This window comes from Rattus norvegicus, chromosome 18 (genome assembly GCF_021556685.1).
Source record: "Rattus norvegicus strain SHRSP/BbbUtx chromosome 18, alternate assembly SHRSP_T2T, whole genome shotgun sequence".
NCBI classification, from domain to species: Eukaryota; Metazoa; Chordata; class Mammalia; order Rodentia; family Muridae; genus Rattus; species Rattus norvegicus.
In genome coordinates, this window is record NC_141551.1 from 37,364,300 (window position 1) to 37,386,987 (window position 22,688).

At 36.5% G+C, this 22,688-nt stretch overlaps 1 protein-coding gene across 3 annotated transcripts in view; it reads left to right on the top strand.

Moving 5' to 3' along the window:
- The window catches only part of Ythdc2 (YTH N6-methyladenosine RNA binding protein C2), a 65,266-nt gene that overhangs the window by 25,557 nt on the left and 17,021 nt on the right, over nucleotides 1–22,688 (top strand). For all 3 annotated transcript variants that reach the window (NM_001427202.1, XM_087592839.1, XM_087592840.1), the window contains 12 exons: nucleotides 29–207; nucleotides 426–522; nucleotides 612–699; nucleotides 783–863; nucleotides 4,140–4,222; nucleotides 6,982–7,087; nucleotides 8,700–8,819; nucleotides 9,108–9,380; nucleotides 10,267–10,393; nucleotides 11,883–12,088; nucleotides 12,397–12,592; nucleotides 22,104–22,213. In NM_001427202.1, the coding sequence (NP_001414131.1) occupies nucleotides 29–207; nucleotides 426–522; nucleotides 612–699; nucleotides 783–863; nucleotides 4,140–4,222; nucleotides 6,982–7,087; nucleotides 8,700–8,819; nucleotides 9,108–9,380; nucleotides 10,267–10,393; nucleotides 11,883–12,088; nucleotides 12,397–12,592; nucleotides 22,104–22,213 (1,666 nt within the window). The remainder of the gene's footprint in view (nucleotides 1–28; nucleotides 208–425; nucleotides 523–611; nucleotides 700–782; nucleotides 864–4,139; nucleotides 4,223–6,981; nucleotides 7,088–8,699; nucleotides 8,820–9,107; nucleotides 9,381–10,266; nucleotides 10,394–11,882; nucleotides 12,089–12,396; nucleotides 12,593–22,103; nucleotides 22,214–22,688) is intronic.

Consider the following 22,688-nt stretch of genomic DNA (forward strand, 5'->3'; position numbering starts at 1 on the left):
ATAGAAACTAATTTGGTATTTTTCTTAGTGCTTCATTGGAATTTGGAAATCTAGACGAAAGTTCCTTGGTTCAAACCAATGGAAATGACCTCAGTGCAGAAGACAGAGAGCTGTTGAAAGCTTACCATCATAGTTTTGATGATGAAAAGGTAGACTTGGATTTGATCATGCATCTTCTATATAATATCTGCCATAGTTGTGATGCTGGTGAGTACTGTTTGAAAGAACTGGAGGAAACTCTATTGAAAAATTAGTGTTTGGTTGTAAAAATTTTTCTGTAATTCTGTTGATAGTCATATGCAAATAGTGATTCTTTTATAATCCTATATCAATATCTAAAACCACATCATATTATTCTTTATGAGTAGTTTTGTTGATTGTGTTTGATTTCATAAGACTAAATATTAAAAATGTTTTTCTCCAAGGTGCAATATTAATTTTTCTACCTGGATATGATGAAATTGTTGGTTTGAGGGATCGCATCCTCTTTGATGACAAGCGTTTTGCTGACAATACACATAGGTAAAATACACATAGATAAAGACTCGTACTTGTTCCTTATACTCACAGACAGGTACTACAGTACATTTTTTCTTTTTAATTGTAAACAGATATCAAGTCTTTATGCTTCATTCAAATATGCAGACATCTGATCAAAAGAAGGTATTAAAAAATCCACCTGCAGGTGTCCGAAAAATAGTAAGCATCATAAGATCCTTTATGTTCTGTTTTAATTTCTTATTCTATTTTCATGCTAATCATAAAATAATATTCCATTGCAGATCCTTTCCACCAATATTGCTGAAACAAGCATCACTGTCAATGATGTTGTCTTTGTTATAGATTCTGGTAAGGTGAAAGAGGTATGTATAAAGATGTTATATTTGTACTTAATAAAGACTAAAAGAATTCATTTATGGGAAAATTTATAGATAAATTTAACGCAATGTATGTTGTTTTTACTAAACTATTTTAGCTTAGATTTAGTATGTGAGATATATTTTGGTGTTCCAGCAAATTAAACAAAAACTAACTACTACTATGAAAGTAAAGAGTTCGAATAGTTACAGTAAAAATTTGTCACATTGTGGCAATATGATTATATATTTTCTGTTTTCCTCCTATATGTGGGGATGGGTCGTATTCCTCTTGTTCATTGATATCATCTAATGCCTCATAGATAGTGTATAGTAGATGTTTTGAAGATTTTTATTAAGAGAACCTTGATTAACAAAGGAAAACAAAATCCAGGGAACTAGAGCTGGGGCGAATGGCTCAGTTCTTTAAGTGTGAGAACCAGAGTTCCAGTCCCCATCACCTAAGTAAAAGGGTGAGCACGTCACTTTGTCCTTGCAATCCCCAATGCTAGGAAGATGGAGACAAATCAGTGAGCTCCAGAGCTGTCTCAAAAACTATAGTGGAGAGCAATTGGAAAAAATGTATGCTGTGGACCTGTGGCTTCCAGATGCACACTCACCCACACATATGCACAGACATATACATAACAACCAAGAACAACATAAATCAGGGTGAACACCACAACATTCATTCAACAGTGCAGATCCCTACCTGGCTATCTGTTGGTTCTTTCATACCATTATGGCATTTCATAAATTGCAGCAAAGGCCTCAAAGTCTACAATATTTACTACTGGTCTCTTTGCAAAGATAAACTTCTATGATAAATAAGTGATAACATTTGTTTCCTTTTGTTGCTGTAAAGTTAAAATAAAAAGCTGCCTTTTATCCCACTCTAGGTCTGGTACCACAATGCCCCAAGATATCTGGCAGATATCTTCATCTCAGTCAGCAAAGCGTCTCACCCGCTTTGCTCCATCCCATATCACACTGCTGATGGCTTCTCTCTGAGCCTGGTAACAATCCCTCTACCTATCTAGTTCCCAAGGCAAGTTGCCACCATACCAGATATACACATCCCAATTCCATGGCACCCTAGTGTCTCTAGCCACCACATACTCTCTTGAATTCAGTTAAATCACCACATGAAAGAACACACAACACAATATCCTCTGATCCAGTTGATAAATATATAACTGCCCATCTATACAGACAAAGCCCTGTACACATCCATACCTTAAGAATATTCATAACAACCCGTAAACGTTCAGAGAGGAATCCGCCTCCATGTTCTCTCAGTCTCCTCCTCTTCTCTAAAACTTCTCTCCCACCCATCCTTCCTTTTTGTCCAATGACAGGCCTTGTTTTACCTTGTACCTGCCTTCACCTGCATAATGACATCATCCTACATCCTTTCAGTATTAACATGGCAAACAGTTCCAGTGCTACTAATTTTGGTAGATCATATAATAGAGGTAATTGGTTTTAAGGAAGAGATGACTAAGCAGATATAAGTAATTTTTAGTGTTAAAATTAATGTTTCCAATATAATTTTAGGTTTATCTTACAGAGAATAAAATTTATTATAGATTTTGGTCAAATTCATTTTAAAGGAAGAATAAACTGTTTCTCCTATGATAGTGTCAATAAAAATAAGTGCTAAGCCTTTAAATATCAACACTTACCAGATGTGCTGCATACCTGTGTTCCCTGCATTGGGGAGATTGATATAGGACAGTTTAGGGTTCAAAGCTAGCTTGGCTACATGGCAAGAACTTGTCTCAGAGAGGAGAAAACAAAATGTGCAGATTTATTGCTCTTAAATTATTTAAATCTGAAAGAAGTATTTTAGAAATTAATTTCTTTAGGTGTTATCAAATCATGACTTATGCAGAGATAGTATCAGAAGTTATTTTATATACAAAACTCACAAATAAAACAAATATTACAAGCTAAGCAGCATATTTTCAAAAGTCCCTTACTAAACTTATTAAAGAATACATTATATTTGCTCTCTGTAATTAATTTTTATAAGAGAAAACAAGGACACTGAATGCTTGAAATAATGTATTTTACTTAGATACATATTTAAAAATATTTCTCATAGCCAGGTGGTGGTTGTTCATGCATATAATCCAAGCTCTTGTAAGGTAGAAGCAGGCAGACCTCTGTGTTTGAGGCCAGCCTGGTCTACAGAGTGAGTTCCAGGGCAGCCAAAGCTACACAGTCTCAAAAAAAAACAAAACAAACAAAAACAAACAAAAAATTACTCCTCCAGAAGATAGATATTCATTCACTTTAGGCACTTTGAGGCAGGCTGGCATCTTTTTATATTTTCCTTTGAAATACTCAGGAAAGGTTTACTTCTTGGTAACTCAGCAGGATGTTAAGTAGAAAGGGTTAAAAATGCTTTACTTTGAAATGTTTTGTTTGGTAAATTATTTTTATAGAAATTTACTTCTTGAGAAGTATCTCAGCAAATATCTTTTTTTTGTCACTCCTATTTCTTAAAATGATATAATATGATAAAAATAATTATCAGAGAAACCTATTTTTACATTTTTACACTTTGTTTTGTTGTTTAAAGGTTTTATTTATTTTTTTTGACACGATAATCACATCATTTCCTCTCTTTCCTTTCTTTCCTCTGACTCATCCCTGGCTACTCCCTGTTTCAAATTTATGACCTCTTTTTCATTGTTTCACACACACACACACACACACACACACACACACACATTCCTAAATATATGAATCCATCCTGCTTAGTGTGTATAATATAATCTGTACTTATGTGATCTCAGGACTGACCACTAATTGGTGTGTTCTTGTCTGGGGAAGGCCATGTCTTCTGCTCTCAGTATTCCCCAGTTACCTGTATTTCTTGGTCTAGAGTTGAGGCCCAGCAGGCTTTCTCCATTCCATGGCAAAATGTCTGTTGATGTTGTTCTTGTTCAGTTTATGTCTAGGTAGCCATGTTGATGTCACAATAAAGTCTTGGTATCTCTTGAGAATCAATTATTAAGCTGTAGTAGAGAACTACAAACAGCTCTGCACAGTACGGCATGGGGAGTTGTATAGGTCTTCTAAGTTTAGTTGGCCATTTACTGTTTTTTATTAGAGTACTTATAACCAGGAAACCTGAATTTTTAAGAAACAGTTTCTTCTAGTCAAGAGAGGACTTTAAATTTAACTCTGTATGTAAAAATATGTCGGTAATATTTTTATATCCTCATTATTTATAGATCATGTTTTAACATAAAAATGATTTAAATATTACAGAAATCCTTTGATGCACTGAATTTTGTTACAATGTTAAAAATGGTATGGATTTCCAAAGCTAGTGCCATACAGCGCAAAGGCAGGTAATGTACATTTTATGTTATAATTACATGCATAATTTCTACTTATCTAATTGCCTGTGATAGTAATATTACCATATGCATTACATATTTGTCATATAGTCTTCCTTTTATGTTAGTTTTCATAGTAGTCTTAATTTTATAGTGTCTTTGCCAAGCAAACTGTTTTGATACTTTAAAAATAACTAGAAAAATTTAAATTACATTCCTTTACTTAATTTATTTTGAATGTTTGTCAGAGGCATATACCTGCTATGGCACACGTGTAGTATTAAGATTATATCTTTCAGGAATTGAAACTACCATGTAGTTCCTGAGAATAGAACTAAGGTCTGGGCTTGATGACAAATGCTTATAACCCCTAAGCTATCTTACTGGTCCTTTTGGGGTAATTTTTCAAAAGTTAAATTGAGCTATGTTGCCAGCCCAAGTTACATCAAACATCAGCATGGAGGGAGAGGGGAATTGAGCACATATCCCCACTTGTACCTGTGGAGCTATTGGCAGCTGTTAGCCGCTGGGAGAGGGAGGGGCTTTCTTCAAGGTTGTGGCTCCTGCTTAAGTTGACCATGTTTTGGATAGCACAAATTGGTCTTAAAGGTTTTTTGGGGGTGGGGGGCATACTCAAACATAATAAAGACAATTTACAGCAAGCCTGTAGTCCACATCAAATTGAATGGAGAGAAACTCAAAACAATTCCACTAAAATCAGGAATAAGACAAGGCTGTTTACTCTCTATATATCTATTCAATATAACACTTGAAGTTCTACCTAGAGTAATAAGACAACTTAAGAAGATAAAAGCATTACAAATTGTAAAGGAAGAAGTCAAAAATATTAATATTTGTAGATGATACAGTATATATATAAGCAACCCGAAAAATTCTACCATGGAACTTCTTTTGGCAAAGTGGCTGGGTACAGATCAACTCAAAACCAAACCAAATCAACCAACAAGAACAACAATAACAAACCGGCAACCCTTGTTTATACAAATGACAAACGAGCTGAGAAAGAAATCAGGGAAACAACACCCTTCACAATAGTCACAAGTAAAATAAAGTATCTTGGAGCAACTCTAACCAAGCAAGTAAAAGACCCGTATGATAAAAGCTTCAAGTCTTTGAAGAAGGAAATTGAAGAAGATAGCAGAAGATGGAAAGATCTTCATGCTCATGGATAGGATTAACATAGTTAAACATCAGTGCTATAATCCATGTTGAATTAGTGTAACAGGATATTGCTCCTAGAGGAGTGCTGCATGAATTTAAGGAACATAAGGAAAAAGATGAATTAAGGAAAGGCATTCCTGAAAGGTTAAGGAAGAGTCAGATAAAGGCACATGGGTCAAAATGAGCACAAAAGTTGTTTATTTAGTTTAATCTGAAAGAAGATGGTCAAAAATAACCTGAAGTTTTGAACAAGTTCTTAAGGACCATTTTTATTTTTTTATAGTGATAGTGTATGTAGGTGCTTTGTGGAGGCCAGAAGTGCTAAACTCCTGGAGCTGGAGTTTATAAGGAGGGAACTTGGGTCCTCCACACCAGCAGAAGTCACTCTTAGATAGCCCTTGGGCTATCTAAAAAAGTGGTGATATGATGCTAGCTAGCATTCTTTTCAGCTCTTTAGAGAATGGGTTTATTAGTAGTTTCATTTCCATAAGAGAGAGACAGCGGATAGGATTATTGTAGCAGGTTGAAAACAGAGATGGACAATTTGAGATATACTAAAGTAATATTGGGCATGTTTTTATATGTATGAGGTGAGGGGTAAGGAATCTTGTAATATTAAAAATGCTGGATTGATTAAAAATAAGGGGGGGGGGGTCCTATAAGCACTTGCCATGCAAGGCTGCAAACCTGAGTTTAGTCCTGGAACCCATGGTAAAAGGAGAGAATCTATTCTTGAAAGTTGCTCGCTGACTCTATGGCATATCTATGCACACAACCCCCCAAACACATAATAGTAGAATTAAAAAATTAAATGTTATCCAGGATGTTTTAGAAAATTGGGCAGTTAGAAAATTAGTTGTCAGATAGAGAGGTTGGTAAGAATTCTGTTGAGAAGAATAAATACCTTTGGACGCCATGTGTCTTAGTTGACTAGAAAGTCTAGGTGGAGCTGTCCAAGAAGCTTCTGAAGTGTAGGCTTATAATAAACATCAGGAGATTTGGGTGGAACATCAGATTATGTACCGTTGTATTTTTTTGCCTTTATCCTTTCTGGATTGTGAACTCCATAAGGTTGGAAGTATCTGTCATCCATCCAGACACTAGCTATTTCTCTGATTAGGAGAACTAAAAGGAGACTGCTTCACTATGTTTTCTGATCTTTCCAAAAACTGTCTCTGTGGTGATGGGGTAAATGTCAGAGCTCTGTTGTTATGTAACCCACAACTCTGATCAGTGGGCCTGAACACACTGCCTGATACCATCTCAGTGAAATTGATTGACATTTAAATTACTAAGCATTTATGCTTTGAATTTCACTTGATTTCCAGTTTATATTACTACCTTTGGTTTTTTGTTTGTTTTTACCTATAACTGTAGATGGCATATTTGTGAATCTTGCTCAGTAAATAATATTGAGTCCCAGAGCACAAAACACCTTTTAAATGTATTCATGGGGGTCAAATAAAGATTAGAACTCAGATGTCTTGATCATGATTCACTCTTCTATCTCCTAAATCACATTAGTGTGAAGTTTCATTATTATTGTCTTTATTCCTTATCTGAGTCTTAATTTTATGTTTTATTTTAAGAGCTGGACGATGTAGACCTGGAATTTGTTTCCGACTGTTTAGTAGACTTCGATTTCAGAACATGCTGGAATTTCAGACTCCAGAACTCTTGAGAATGCCATTGCAGGTAGACCTACAGCTCTAAGACTTTGTGTGTGGGTGAGCAGAGCAAACAGGTCCCATTTCAGTTTCTACTGATTGAGCTTGAATAAATTCAGTTTACAAAGTAAAATCATAAGTTTTATGAAGTGGGATATATCACAATAAAGAACCTTCAGATAGTTTTTCAAGTTATTGGAATACATTATGGGAGCCATTCCAAAGTGTGTGTGTGTTTGTGTGTGTGTGTGTTTGTGTGTGTGTGTTTGTGTGTGTGTGCGCGCACACACGCGTGCGCACTTAATTCTAGCATTGTAAGAGTCTCAGATATGTAGTTTGGGTTTTGAAAATTCTAGATAGAATTAGAAACTAAATCATTTAAGTTGTAGAAGGTAATCCCAATAGCATAATGTAAGATGCTGAGCCTCTACCCTTGTAATTCTGTATTTACTGAGATCTCCAAATCTTCATTGCTTTTCTTTGAGTTTTCTGTCTTCATGGAAAACTAGAAGAATATCAGTTTGATTCTGTCTTTGAAAGATTGGCTCATTCTATTTTATTTTTATGTGCAAGTTTGTGTGTCTGCATGTAAGCATGCCCATGTATGTGTTGCCTTTAGAAGCCAGCACGTGTCCTCATGTCCCCTGGAGGTAGAGAGGCAGAATGCTCTAAGCTGCCTGATGTGGTGCTGGGAACTTAGCCTGGCTCCACTGCTCTGCAGCAAGTCCTTTAACCACTCAGCCATCTGTCCAGCCCCCGTTGGTTTTTTAGTCTCTTAGCCTAGATACTTTCTAGATACAGAATCATGTTTTTGACATTCATATCCCCATGGTTTCCTATTCCCAATGTCTTTGCAAGATTTTTTTCTTCCTCTGATTTATAATTAAAAACTTTTGGAACCTAAATTACTAAATAAACTCTTCAATGTTTCCAATCCCTTATCCTCATGATTCTACTCTCATTAGATTTTGTGTTCTTTAAAGTTATATTTATTTCTTTTGCTTTCATGTGTGCTAACCAATTTCTAAATTCCTTTCCCTTACTTACTTTATGATTAAACTCCTATTATATACATCTTAGTGTGTCATTTCTTCTTGGAAACTGTCTTTCACTTCTAGCCTCCTTCTCCAGCTCCTTCTCGAACTTAATTACAATGTATGCACTGCCCCCATGCCTGTAGTACCCAGTATCCTTCATAGCACTTAGCACAGATGTAAGTAATTATAAATAATGATGTGCTAAAGTAATCTAAGGTCTGGTTTTCACTTTACTATAAACTACAGAAAAGCAGGCATATGCCTAACTGTCAAAAGCTCCTGGATATTTGTTGAATGGAAAAAGATGATAGAATGAAGTGATCATAAAGGGAAGAAAGTGACTTACTGTCTGGTTAGTTTCTCTTTGAGAGTGTGGGTAAAAATGGTGAAAAAAATGTTGCCAGAAGGGGCAGTGATCATTTTGGTATAAGCTGATTGAGGGTGTTACAAGCAAGTTTCACTGAAGATGTTCTTCCCACATTCCTTTGACTCTGAGTCTTTGCTAGTTTGTGATTGGGACACATAGTTCTCTTGGCTGTTTTAATATAAAAGTCAGTGTTAGAGTTTTGCTCTTCATAATTGTTTTGCCATCGTGGTTTACAGGAGCTTTGTTTGCATACCAAGCTGTTAGCCCCAGTCAATTGTACCATTGCTGACTTCCTTATGAAAGCTCCTGAACCACCTCCAGCCTTAATTGTAAGAAACGCTGTTCAGATGCTCAAGGTTGGTATTGTAATTATTTTACTTGTTTGTTTTTTCAACTTAAAATTTAAGCTACATGAGCATATGTTTTAAATAATTTTATTCTTTTAAAAATTGTTACTTGATTAATACTTGAGTGCCTTTATAATTTAAAATGGTAGATATAGTTATTATATGTATACATTTAATACAAAATATTTTTACATAATATGATAGCAAAAGAACATTTGCATTATTTCATACTCACTGGGTTTTTAATTTAAGCATAATTTTGGGCTATGTCAATCTTTTTTTCATCCTTTTGCCTAGACAATAGATGCAATGGATGCATGGGAAGATCTGACTGAACTTGGCTATCATTTGGCTGATTTGCCAGTAGAACCACATCTTGGGAAAATGGTCCTGTGTGCTGTTGTTTTAAAGTGTCTGGACCCCATCCTTACAATCGCCTGCACGCTAGCTTATCGTGATCCTTTTGTACTGCCTACCCAGGCCTCTCAAAAACGTGCAGCTATGCTTTGTAGGAAACGTTTCACGGCAGGGACTTTCAGTGACCACATGGCACTTCTGAGAGCATTTCAGGTACTATTACTTTTGTTTATTGTTGAACATGCTGTATTTAATACATTCTGGGGCAGGTGTAGCAATTTAAAAATTAAAATAAATATTAAATACTCTGTTAATTTTGTTCTACTTGGGAAGCTGCATTGATTTACTTTTATTTAAGATTTATTTATTTTTATATGAGTATTTTTTCTGCGTGTGGACCTGGTGTCTGTGGAGGAAGGAAGCAGGGTTTGATTCCCTGGAAGTAGGGTTACAGATGGTTATGAGCCACCCTGTCAGTGCTTAGAACCTGAACCTGGGTCCTCCACAGAGCAACAAATGCTCTTAACTACTGAGCCACCTCCAGTCTCAGAAGTTATATTTTATCAGTAGAGCAGAAGTGGATGGGAAAAGACCATGAGGCCTCAACTCTACACAAAGTACAGGCAAGTAAAGAAGACTGAGAGTGGGAAAAATAGTCTTCTCCAGGAAAGAACTCCCCAACTCACTATTCAATACCCAATGGTCAGCCCTGAAAATGTACATACATTATACAGATTGAGCATTTTATATTTAAGAGTGAGTGTGTGTGTGTGTGTGTGTGTGTGTGTGTGTGTGTGTGTACATGTAACAACGAAGAAAGAGGCCATGAATATCAAAATGAGAGCAAAACGGAGTATATGGGAGAATTTGAAACTCAATTGCCATGATAGCAGTTGTATATAAACTAAATGACAATGTCTAATTTGATTATAAAATATTAGACTTTTGTAAAACTATCAGGATAATACTTTACCTGGAGTGATTAATACAGTGGCATTACTTTGTTCCCTCATTTAGATGTGATTGGTAGATATTCTGTGGGTTTTTTGTTGTTGTTGTTGTTGTTGTTTATTTGTTTTTTTTTCTTTTTCTTTTGTAGGCATGGCAGAAAGCACGAAGTGATGGGTGGGAGCGAGCCTTTTGTGAAAAGAATTTTCTTTCACAAGCTACTATGGAAATCATTATAGGCATGAGAACACAGTTGCTTGGTCAGCTTAGAGCATCAGGTAAGGTTTTCCTACATAGCACCATAATTTTATTTCATGTTTCCAGATTTAAAGTGATGCTAGTTCCTGTTCTCTTTACATCACACTGTAAGTCTATATTCATGAGCTGATGTGTGCACTTCTCTATCTTTTCTCTTCTGTACTTTGCTTATTGATGAAGTAAAATATTATACTGCTTGTGTGAAACTTTATGAAGTATATATGTAAAACTGTGTGTAAAAGTATATGAGCATGATCAGTATACCCTTTTGATAATGTTGGCAGAGCAAATTCTAATTTTTGTTAATGATTAATTTATATATAATTTGTTATATTTACTTTTGACTCTTAGATTTATCTGTAAAATTGCAATTATAAGAATTTAGGTAGATTAACATGGCTGCTACATACATGTGGAACACTAAAATGATTGGTAATAACTTGAAAGTACAATTTTTTGAGAGGACTCTAATGTTTCTGTTTTCTTTTAGAATGGCTTCTTTGATGGTTTTGTTTTGTTTCTGTTTTTTTAAGTAACATAGTTAACTGAAGTGATAATCATTAGTATCCAAATTTGGTTTTATAGGTTAGTCTAAGTATGAGAGGAAACAAGATAATTAAGAATTTAGATTTGTTTCAAATATGCGAAAATATGAAGGAGTTTTAAAATTTTAGCATACAGCCTACATACTTAACCATACCTTTAGAGTTGATGTTTGAGAAAATGAAAATATTGATAAAAGTGAAAAGAATGGTTTGGGTTTCAAGTTGTAAACTTGGAGAATGTTTATGATAGCAGTGTCTAATTTGGTTTCTTTTGCTATGATAAAGACCACGATTAAAAGCAACCTGGGGAAGAATAGGCTTATTTCACCTTTTAGTTGTTATGTCACCATAGGAAGTCAGGACAGGAACTAGACAGAGGCTCTGGAAAACTGTTGCTTGCTGACTTCTTCTTCATTGCTTGCTCAGCCTGCTTTCTGCACCATCCAGGACTACCTGCCAAGTGATGGCACTGCCCAAAATGGACTACCCCTTCCACAGCAATCAGAAATCAAGAAAATACCTCACAGACTTGTCAACAGGCCAGTCTGTTGGGGATATTTTCTTAAGTGAGGTTCCCCCTTCTTAGATGACTACAGCTTGTCAGGTTGACAAAAAGCTAACCAACACAGCAACTGATCAATGGTTTTACCGAAGAATGTACATATAGAGTGAGGCATAATAGCCACTACCAACATCCCAAATGCTCAGGACAACAAACGGGGAAATCCATTTGGTCGGGGTTACATATGATATCTTTTCCCAATAGCTCATATACCTAATCTAGCCTGAACAGATCTAAACTTTGCTTTATTAGTTCTATACTTCACACTTGCCAAAGTGGATAGTATTAATCATGGAGTTAGATGTTATATGATGTTACAGTTTCTTGTTGTTAAATGTACATAAATGTTAAAGTGCCTTTTGTGTAATATAAAAGATTAGTGTACTCTTTTTGTCCACCTAGGTTTTGTTAGAGCACGAGGTGGTGGTGACATTCGAGATGTTAACACAAACTCCGAGAATTGGGCTGTTGTTAAAGCTGCATTGGTAGCAGGCATGTATCCTAATTTAGTCCATGTGGACAGAGAGAATGTAGTATTGACAGGGCCAAAGGAAAAAAAAGTACGCTTTCATCCCACTTCAGTTCTCAGTCAGCCTCAGTACAAAAAGGTAAAACATTTTTAATGCTCTTAGACCCTGTGGTAGTGAAGATAAACAAAAATACTCCAACTACTTCTGCTTTAGCAAGATAATTTGGAAAATATATATAATAAAATATTAAATCTTAGAAATAACTAATAATAAATAAATAATAAATGTTAGAAGTAACATTGGAAAAGTAGTGAGGGAATCTGTATAAACCAGAAGAACAAGGGCTTGCTTCTGTTTTTGAATACTAACGTGCATTATTTGTTTTACTAAAGAACTTAAAGTATTATGAATAATTAAGGGATTAATTTTTTTAACTATCTTAATAGATTCCTCCAGCCAATGGTCAGGCTGCAGCAATTCAGGCATTGCCCACAGATTGGCTTATTTATGATGAAATGACCAGAGCCCATAGAATTGCTAATATCAGATGTTGTTCAGCAGTGACACCTGTTACTGTTCTGGTGTTCTGTGGACCAGCCAGACTGACAAGTAACGCTCTTCAGGAACCTTCATCCTTTAGAGGTAAATGTCGTATAAAGAAGTAAAATGTATATGAAATAAACTAAGTCAGTATCATAAAATATAAAAATTTGTGTGGTTTGTTTATAGCATGACACAGAAAATACTGAGTTATATTTTAGAAAGTAATATTCTTACCTTTATGCAAATACATTTTAATATGTTTTTCTACTTATATATTTTAATTTTAGGTTGCTGAGTAATGATGCCCATTTTTGTTTATTTTGTATGTTGGGGTGTATAAGAATATAAATGTGCAAGTGTTGGAGGAATGTCAGAAGATAGCATTAGGTGTCTTCATCTGTCATTCATGCTGCCTGTTCCTTTGAGGCAGGCTCTCCCTAAACCTGTGGCTTGTGCTTTCTCAGCTAGGCTGGGAGGCAGAAAAGCTCCATGATTTTCTGTGGGCAAAACACCTGCTGTGTTACTGTGTGTGCTGGAATCCTAACTCTGGTCATTGTGAATGTGCTCTGACATCCTTAATCATGGAGCCCATGTTACCACTTATTTGAGATTGAAAAACTAGAAGGAATGTAGGAAGAAACCTAGGGGCTGTATACATTATAAGACAAGAGGTCTTTTTAGGTATGTTTAAGGCTGAGATAATTAGGAGACCCTAAGTGAAGTGATGTTAGGTGTTTGGCTATCTGTATCTCTTAGATTTAGGAAAGAGGTGTGGAAAGTACACATTTCAGAGTTATCAGATTGTAAATATTTTAAAGGCATAAGTTTTTAGAGAAGAGGAAAAAAGTGTTAAAGGTAAATATATTTTAAAAAATGGTTGGTTCTGTTAACTGTTATTTGAATGAAAAAATATAGACTGAAAATTGTAGGTTGGGTTTTGTAATATGGTGTTTATCAGTTGTCTTGTCGAGAAGAGTGTCAATGACAGATGAGCTCAGAATTTCATGATAGTAGGATTGACATGATAGGAACCCAGTATAGTAATACCCCGTTGTAATTCTATCCCTTAGGTGGCAGAGGCAGTCAGGAGTGTTGTAAGTTCAAGGACAGTCTGGTTTACACAGTGAGTTCTAGTCAGGGCTACACAATGAGGTACCGTTTCAACCCCCACTCCCAAAAATACATGGCAAGTAACTCCTAAGAGAGTGGCTATGGTGGGAGTCTTGGTTCATTGCTATCGTTCCTTCTTTTCATTTATTTAATAATTTCCTTGGTTTAATATATATCAAGTAATTACTTATAAAAAGCATGTAAATGTTATGGCTCTTCCTTATATCCAGGCCATCTTGAGTAAATGACTATTTGTTTGTTTGTTTGTTTATTTATTTATTCATTCATTCATTTTGTTAGTTAGGTTTTGGTAGATTTTTAGAATGCTATTTTTAAAAAATTAAAGATTTCCTTTGCTCTTTTGGTTCTATTCTTTTTAAGAAATAAATCTCCTTATAGTCATTTATTTCTTACTGAATTGTTTATTTCATCTTTTACCCATTTACTTAAATTACATGCTCTTTTTCTATAAAACTTGAAATATATTTTAATTTTGTATCACTATTTTATTGTATAAATTAGCTTATAGGTTTCCATCTGGGGTTTTCATACATGCTTAGTTGATTCTGTGCAGTGCTACTCTGCTCTCATCTCTCTGCCTTCCTCTCAATACCCTGCCTCTCAATAACTTCTGACCACAGGCTTCGCTTCCCTTCTGTTGTATTGTCTTCCCTTGCCCTTAAGGCTCTTTTCTTTTTTTCTCCCAGTCAAATAGACTCTGTTCTAGTTTTCTGGCCCTTGTCTATATTCACTATTATCTAGATAGACATATTTAACAGAGGATAGGATCTGCACAGTTAGAGGCTGGATTTACCTTGCTTAACATGTTTTCCAGTTCCATGGATTTTCCATGTTTCTCTGGGGTGGGGCAACTCCCATTGTAGTTATATTCCACATTTCCATTGCTCTATTGATGAACATTTAGGCTGATTCCACTTCCTTGCACTTGTGAAAAGAATAGATCAACACAGCTCTACAGTAGGATACAAGGAACTCTTGAGTATATGCATATGGTTGGTATAGCTGGGCATATGCTACTTCTAGATTAGCTTTTTGAGATCCCCCCACCCTGATTTCCACAGTGGCTTTACTAGATGATGTCTCTTTTTATCCAACCTTGCCAGCATTTATTGTCTTTGTTTTCTTTTTCTTTTTCCTTTTGTTTGATGATGGCCATTCTGACAAGGATGAAATCGAATCTCAGTGTAGTTTTAATTTGCATTTTTGGTGGATAAATGTTGAAGACTTTCTAAAGTGTTTAGTGCTTATTTTGTTTTTTAATTATCATTTTATTTGTTACATTTCAAATGTCTCCCCTCCAAAGCCCTCCCACCCTTCCACCTCCTCTTTGCCTCTAAGACAGTGCTCCTCTGCCTACCCACCCACTTGTGTCTTACTCCTCTATCATTCACCTTCTCTGGGGTATCAAGCCTCCTCAGGACCAAGAGCCTTCCCTCCCACTGATGGGAGATAAGGCAGTCTTCTGCTACATATGTAGCAGGAGCCATGGACCCGCCCATGTGTACTCTTTGGTTGGTGGTTTAGTTTCTGGGAGCTCTAGGGGGTCTGGTTGGTTGATATTGTTGTTCTTCCTATGAAGTTGCAATCGCCTTCAGCTTCTTCAGGCTTTCCCATAGTTCATTTGTTGTTGTAAAAGTATAAGAATAATAAAGAGTAACGGTGTCTTTTACCCTGCTAGCTCTGTACCACGGTGCCCCAAGATATCTGCTAGGTATCTTGGCGGAAACACAGCCCAGCCACACACTTTCCTACACTCAAACCTTTACATAAAAGAACACACAACACAATAATCTTAGATCCAATTGGTAAGATATAATTGCCCACTTAAACATACAAAGCACAGTCCCCTGTTAGCAACATGTGAGCACAAATCTTCAGCCTTCTGGCCCAAAATCAACTGACAGACTCTTGAAATGCAGATTTTGAAGGGCTGATCACCCTGTCTTGGCAGAGTTTATCAGTCAACTATTCTGCATAATTTGTCCTTTTCTGGACAGTACTAGTCTGCAGATGAAACAGGCAGTTTTGTGTAGTGGCTGCCTAGCCACAAAGTATTGCCTCACCTGGAGGTAGAGATGTTCACATTCTTCATTAAATCCACCAAAGGGTAACTGTTAGGAGCAGATATGTCTCAACAAAAGATAAATAACTTTAAATCTCAAATTTTGTGCATTTCTGACGTTTTTGAAAACCATCTCCCTATATAAGACAATCTGGACTGTTGTCTCCATATCCTAAATTTTATCTTGAAAGTACTCTCACAAACTCAGAGCCATGACTTTGCTATTTGAATCTTAACTCACAGGTGTAATCAACTCAGAAATTTATAATGACAACAATAAAAGGACTGGCTCTAAACCTTGTACTTTTAAACTCTTTTAACAAATAAATTTTATATCAAAGCAAAGATATGATTTTAGCTTAGTTACCAAATGAGATTATGACCATACAATTCAATCTAGCTAATTCCTCCCAGTTAAATTACAACCAATTTTAAGTACCTCAGAAAAACAATTTTAGAATAACCACTTTCAGCCCCCCTAAAGTCCAGGGAATTGGGACGACGACTCCTCTATAACTTCTTCAAGCTGTTCATGGGCGTCGAGATATCCTTAGGGGTAGGGGGTAGGAAGAATGAAGCAAATGCTGTAGCAGGATGTATCCTGACTGGACCCAGCTGAAAGTCCTTGAGACCAGGATTCCAAGTAGGCACACTCTGTAAAATACAACTCTGAAGACAAAAGTTTAGAATCGAGATATCTTTTTGTTTGATTCTCCTGAATAAATTTTTCAGGCGGTCTACCTCTATCACATCTGATCAGTATGACTCTGTGAGGTTTCCAGAGCCTAATCACACTTTTTAAAAACACAAAGACAAAATCTTTCTCCCAAAATACTGTATTCCTTAGTCTTAAACCAGAAAAGCTTGTATCTTGAACTCTCTCCCAGAGTAATAATATAACCATAAAACTCAAAGTCACAGCCATCATGAATATTAAACAGTTTTTTAAAAAAGGAAGTAAGCTAAACAATGAGCCTGATAGGCTTTTGTACTCTTTGATATCGGGAAATTATCCCAAAGTTCCCGTGGAGCCCACGTTAAGAGAATTCGAGCTTCCTGTTGTGGTATATATCAAAAGTCACCACAAACCCTCACTAGCCGGCATCAACGAGCTATATGCCCTTTAGTGGTGTAATTCATAAAACAAACCAAATACCTTTTATCAATTCCAGTATCAATAAGCAACACATCAAACCAGGACTTTAGCCCAAAATATCTCAATCTGTTAAGCTCTCTACCCAGAGCCACAGATTTTTCTTTAACCTTAATAACTTCTAAAATATATGCCTGCATTCACTCTCCTTGGTGTTACAGACGTTTCATCACAACTCTCTACTTGGAGTTAGTGACTAATTTTTCCCTAAGTTCTGAACTGTGGATGAAAATCCCCACTTAATTCAGGTAATCTCTTTACTCTCTTCTTTCTAAAAACAAACTCAATCACCTTTTAATAATACCTGTAATTAAGAGGTAGCTTGTCTAACTAGGATTTCAACCCAAAATTCCCGTGGAGCCCATGTTAAAAAGAATATGAGTATCCTGAAAGACTTTCTAAACAACTTTCTTTAAAAAGCAGCTTTTAATCTCTGACTCTGTGATCTGTCATTATTTATCACACAGCAGGGGACCTACAGCCTGTCAGCCAGAGTGGCTTTCCCTTTCTTTGTTTGAATTCCCTGTGCTTAAGATATCACATGACTTAACATGGCGCCAGCCTCCTCTTACTTAGAAAATAAAAACTTTCTCTCAACTCTCAGGATTCCTAGTGGATTCTTGTCCATCACCTTGGCGCACCATCTGTTGTAAAAATATATAAATAAATAAGTAATAGTCTTTTACCCTGCTAGGTCCACGCCGCGGTGTCCCAAGATATCTTCTAGATATCTTGGCGGATATCACAGCCCAGCCACACACTTTCCTACACTCAAACCTTTACATAAAAGAACACACAACACAATAATCTTAGATCCAATTGGTAAGATATAATTGCCCACTTAAACATACAAAGCCCAGTACCATCCATCCCTTGAGAACATTAATAACAACCTGTAAATACACAGAGCAGAATCTTAACATCACCTGCCATGGCTTCTCCCCTCTCTCCGTCTCTTCTTCTCCTCTTAGTCTTCTCCTCTTCCTTCAAACTTCTCTCCCACCCATCCTTCCTTCTCCTCCAATGACAGGCCTCCTTCTATCCTGTACCTGCCCCTCACCAGTACTTTACAAATTCAATGGAGAGGTGGTTCTGGTGAAGTCACCTGAGTTCTGAGTCCTTGACTAGGCAGCTGTCCTTGGGGCAGTGGAATTAGCATCAAAATACAGTAACTTCAGGGAAAACCACAACATTCATTCATTGGGGAACCCTGGCTCAGTCCAATGGTTGGCTGTATCTGCATCTGTCTTAGATGCTGGCAGAGCCTTTCAGAGGACAGCCATACTAGACTCCTGTTTGCAAACAAATCTTGACATCAGCAATAGTGTCAGGGTTTGATGTCTACAAATGGAATGGATCCTAAGGTGGGGCAGTCTCTGGATGGCCTTTCCTTCAGCCTCTGCTCTATTTTTTCCCCTGCATTTCCTTTAAATCTGGGTGAAAAAATCCCTCAACTGGGGGCCATGACTATCTACTGGAGGTGGTCTCTTGAGGTTCAGTCTCCCTGCTGTTGTGTATTTCAGCTAGTGTCATCCCCATTGGGTCCTGGGAGCCTCTTGCATTCCTGACATCTGAGACTTTATAGTGGTTCTCCCAAGTTCCCCAACCCCCACTGCTACTTATTTTTATTCATTCTCCTGACCCTCTGGACTCCTCTCCTGGCTCTTCCCATACCTGGTCCTGCCCCCTCTTTTTCCTCCCCCTTCCCTCACCCACCCAGATCCCTCCCTCCCTCTGCCTCCCATGATTATATTGTTCCTCCTTTTAAGTGAGTTTGAAGCATCCACACTTTGGTCTTCCTTCTTGTTAGGCTTCATATGGTCTGTGAATTGTGTATCATGGGTATTCTGAGCTTTAGAATAATATCCACTTAACAGTGAGTACATACCATTATGTGCTTTTGGGTTTGGGTTACCTCATTCAAGATGACATTTTCTAGTTCCATCTATTTGTCTGCAAATTTCATGATGTTTTTAATAGCTGAGTAGTACTCCATTGTGTAAATGTACCACATTTTCTGTATCAATTCCTCTGTTGAAGGACATCTGAGTTCTTTCCAGCTTCTGGCTATAATAAATAAGATTGTTATGAGCATAGTGGAGCACATGTTCTTGTTATATGTTAGAGTATCTTTTGGGCATATGCCCAGAAGTGGTATAGCAGGGTCCTCAGGTAGAAGTATTTCCAATTTTCTGAACCACCAGATTGATTTCCAAAGTGGTTCACCAGATTGCAATCTCATCAGCAATGGAGGAGTGTTCCTCTTTCTCCATATCCTCTCCGGCATATGCTATCACCTTAGTTTTTTTTTCTTAGCCATTCTGATTGATTTAAGGTGGAATCTCAGAGCTGTTTTGATTTTCATTTTCCTGATGACTAAGGATGTTGAACATTTCTTAAGGTACTTCTCAGCCATTTGGTATTCCTCAGTTGAGAATTTTTTGTTTAGCTCTGTACCCCATTTTTTAATTGGGTTATTTGGTTTTCTGGAGTCTAACTTCTTGAGTTCTTTGTATATTTTGGATATCAGCCCTCTAATTGGATGTAGGGTTGATAAAGATCTTTTCCAAATCTGTAGGTTGCTGTTTTGTCCTTTTGACAATATCCTTTGTTTTACAGAAGCTTTTCAGTTTCATGAGGTCCCAGTTTTTCAATTGTTGATCTTAGAGCCTGAGCCATTTATGTTCTGTTCAGAAAATTTTCCCCTGTGCCCATTTCACACTTTCTCTTCTATTAGATTTAGTGTATCTGGTTTTATGTTGAGGTCCTATACCCACTTGACTTGAGCTTTGTGCAGGGTGATAAATATGGGCCAATTTGCATTCTACATGCAGACAGCAAGTTAGACTACTTGTTGAAGTGATTTTTCCCTCCTGTATGGTTTTGGCTTCTATGTCAAAGATCCAGTGACCATAGGTGTGTGGGTTTATTTCTGGGTCTTATACTATTCCATTGATCCATTGATTCCAATGAGATGATCCTGTGATTTTTTTTTCCTTTAAGCAGTGGATTATGGTGATGGATTTCTGTATATTGAACCATACCTGCATTCCTGGAATAAAGCCTACTTAGTTGTGAATGATGGTTTTGAGGTATTCTTGGATTCTCTTTGCTACAATTTTATTGAGAATTTTTGCATCGATATTCATAAGTGAAATTTGTCTGAAGTTCTCTTTCTTTGTTGGGTCTTTAGGTACCAGAATAATTGGCTTCATAGAATGAATAAGGAGGTAGTATTCCTTCTGTTTCTGTTTTGTGGAATAGTTTGAGAAGTATTGGTATTAGGTCTTCTTTGAAGGCCTGATAGAATTCTGCACTAAAACCATGTAGCCCTGGACTTGTTTGTTTATTTGGGAGACTTTTAATGACTGCCCGTAGGAGTCTCAGTTAGGCCAGGTGTTGGGATTGGGGGTATGGGGTGGGAGTGGGAGTGTCTCTTCTGTGAGCCTGGTTGTGATGCACCTCCTGGGTGCTGGGAGGTGCATCACAACCAGGCTTACAGAAGTTGTGGGCTGGAAGGAACTAGTCCATGTTTATGTTGTTTCTTTTGAGAACTTTTTTAAGATCATTGGCCAGTATTGATTGGCAGGAGTTTGCTTGTTTGCTTAATTTTTGCCATTATTTATTTTAGAAATTAAGCCCTTTCTGAAGGCTGTTTTGATAAATTGTTTTGCTGTACAGAAATTTTTTATGTAATCACATTTGTCAGTTGATGAGGCTCTTTTCCTGTGCTATGGGGACTCTATTCAGGAATTTGGCATATGTCTTGATGTATTTTCCCTGTGATTTTCTTTAGTGTTCTAAGCGTATTTTGTTTTAGGTTAAAGTCTTTGGTCTACTTTAAGTTGATTTTTATGCAGAGTGAGAGATGCATATCTAATTTCATTCTGCCAGTAGATAATCAAGTTTGTAAGTACTATTTGTTGCAAAGGCTTCCTTTTATTCCTGTGGGGTTTGGTGGGTTTTTGTTTCTTTGTTGTTGGTGGTGGTGGTTTTACCTTTGTTAAAAGTTAGGTGTCCATAGCTGTTTGGGTTTGTCTCTAGGTGATCTGTGGCATCCATTAGTCATCTGTTACATGTTTGCGTTTGTGTGAATTCCATGCTGTCTTTATCATTGTGACTTCGTAACATAGTTTGAGGTTGAGTAACATTGAGATCTTCAACTGTATTCTTTCTGCTTAAAGCTGCTTTTTTATCCATTTTTGGATGATTTTTTATTTGTATGTGTATGTATTTCCATATTAATTTTAGGATTTTTTTCTTTTAGTTTAGCTCTGTTCTTCAATTTTAGCTCTGTTCTTTGAAATCTCAGTAGAGATCATATTGAATTTATAGATTGCTTTTTAATAGTTTAGGCATTTTCACAATATTAATCCTGCTAGCCTAGGAAAATGGCTTTTAGCTTTAAAGCTCTTATCCTTTTGATCACATTTTAAGTTGTTTAGATTACTGTATATTCAGATTGATTAATCTTACACTAATTACTTTCAGAGCAAGAAATGTAATTCTTCAGTTGCAGTGATAAATACTGTTTTTGCTTTCTATAATTTAACTTTTAAGATTTATTTTTCTTAATGAGTTAGACTTGTGCTAAAGTATTTCCCTCCCCTTCTGGGAGTGTTTCTCTTTTATCTGCACTACTTATTAAATAGTACTTATTAAACCTTTTTAGAATGCTTAAAGATGCCTCTTAAATTTGGAATCTTTAAGCTTTGGGTATATTCTATATCTTTTTCAATATAGCTATTAATTACATTTACTCTGTACCCTCATTTAGTGCTTTTGTTATCATGTAGAGTTAGTGTGTTAGGGAAAGACCTACCTGTAATGCTTTGTTGCCCTTATATTGCTAAAATATTTTTTGATAATTATCCCTCTTTTTATAATTCAGGAGTTGTCTTGAATTCACTTTTGAATGCAACAGCTCCTTTTTTTCATTTTAATTAATTTTTTTCTCAGAAAGTTCAGTATGTTGTATTTATCTATACCGTGTATTAAAATCAGTAGTACTTTGTCATAAAGATCGGGCATATTTTTGTAGTCTCTTCTTCCTCCATGGGTTCTGGGCATCAAACAATACTTGTGCAGTGCTGAGACATCTTGTTTGTTTGTATTTTATATATTTAGATTAAGTTTATATTCCGTTTGATTTTATGAACGTCCCACATGAACTGTTAGACTGTAAGGAGGAGTATCTGTCCTGCTGCTCGCTGCCATTTTGTAATATTAAATGGAGGTTAATTTTCCAATGTGTGTTGTGACAGCGGATGGCATTCCCAATGATAGCAGTGACAGTGAGATGGAAGATAGAACTACCGCCAATTTGGCTGCTTTGAAACTTGATGAATGGCTTAACTTCAAGTTAGAGCCAGAGGTAAGTTGCTTTGTAATAGGACATAAATTTCTTTTAGTTAATATGAATTGAGATAGCACATTAAAATTTCTATCTTCAATATTGATTCTTTAATATTAAAAAATACCTTTGGCTTGGTTTTCAGTTTTCATAGACCTTTCATGCATTCTCTGCCACATGATGTTTTTCTTTGTCAGAGGATGCAGAACAACATAGATATGGCCCAAGTGTCTATGTATGGCATTCATCTCATTCTATTTGTGTTGTTACAGCAGAGTACCATGGGCTGGGTAATTTGTAATAAGCAGATATTCTTCAGTCTAAGATTATGGTGCTGGTGGGAATTACTTCTCTACCAGGTGACACCTTAAACCCTGTGCCATCAGTGGTGAAGAATGGTATGCCATGCATGATGGAAAGCTGAAGGGCAGGGGAGAAAGTCTCCATCGCTCAAGCCTTTTCAGAAGGGTGTCAGGCAGTGTCAGCTCCTTAAGGT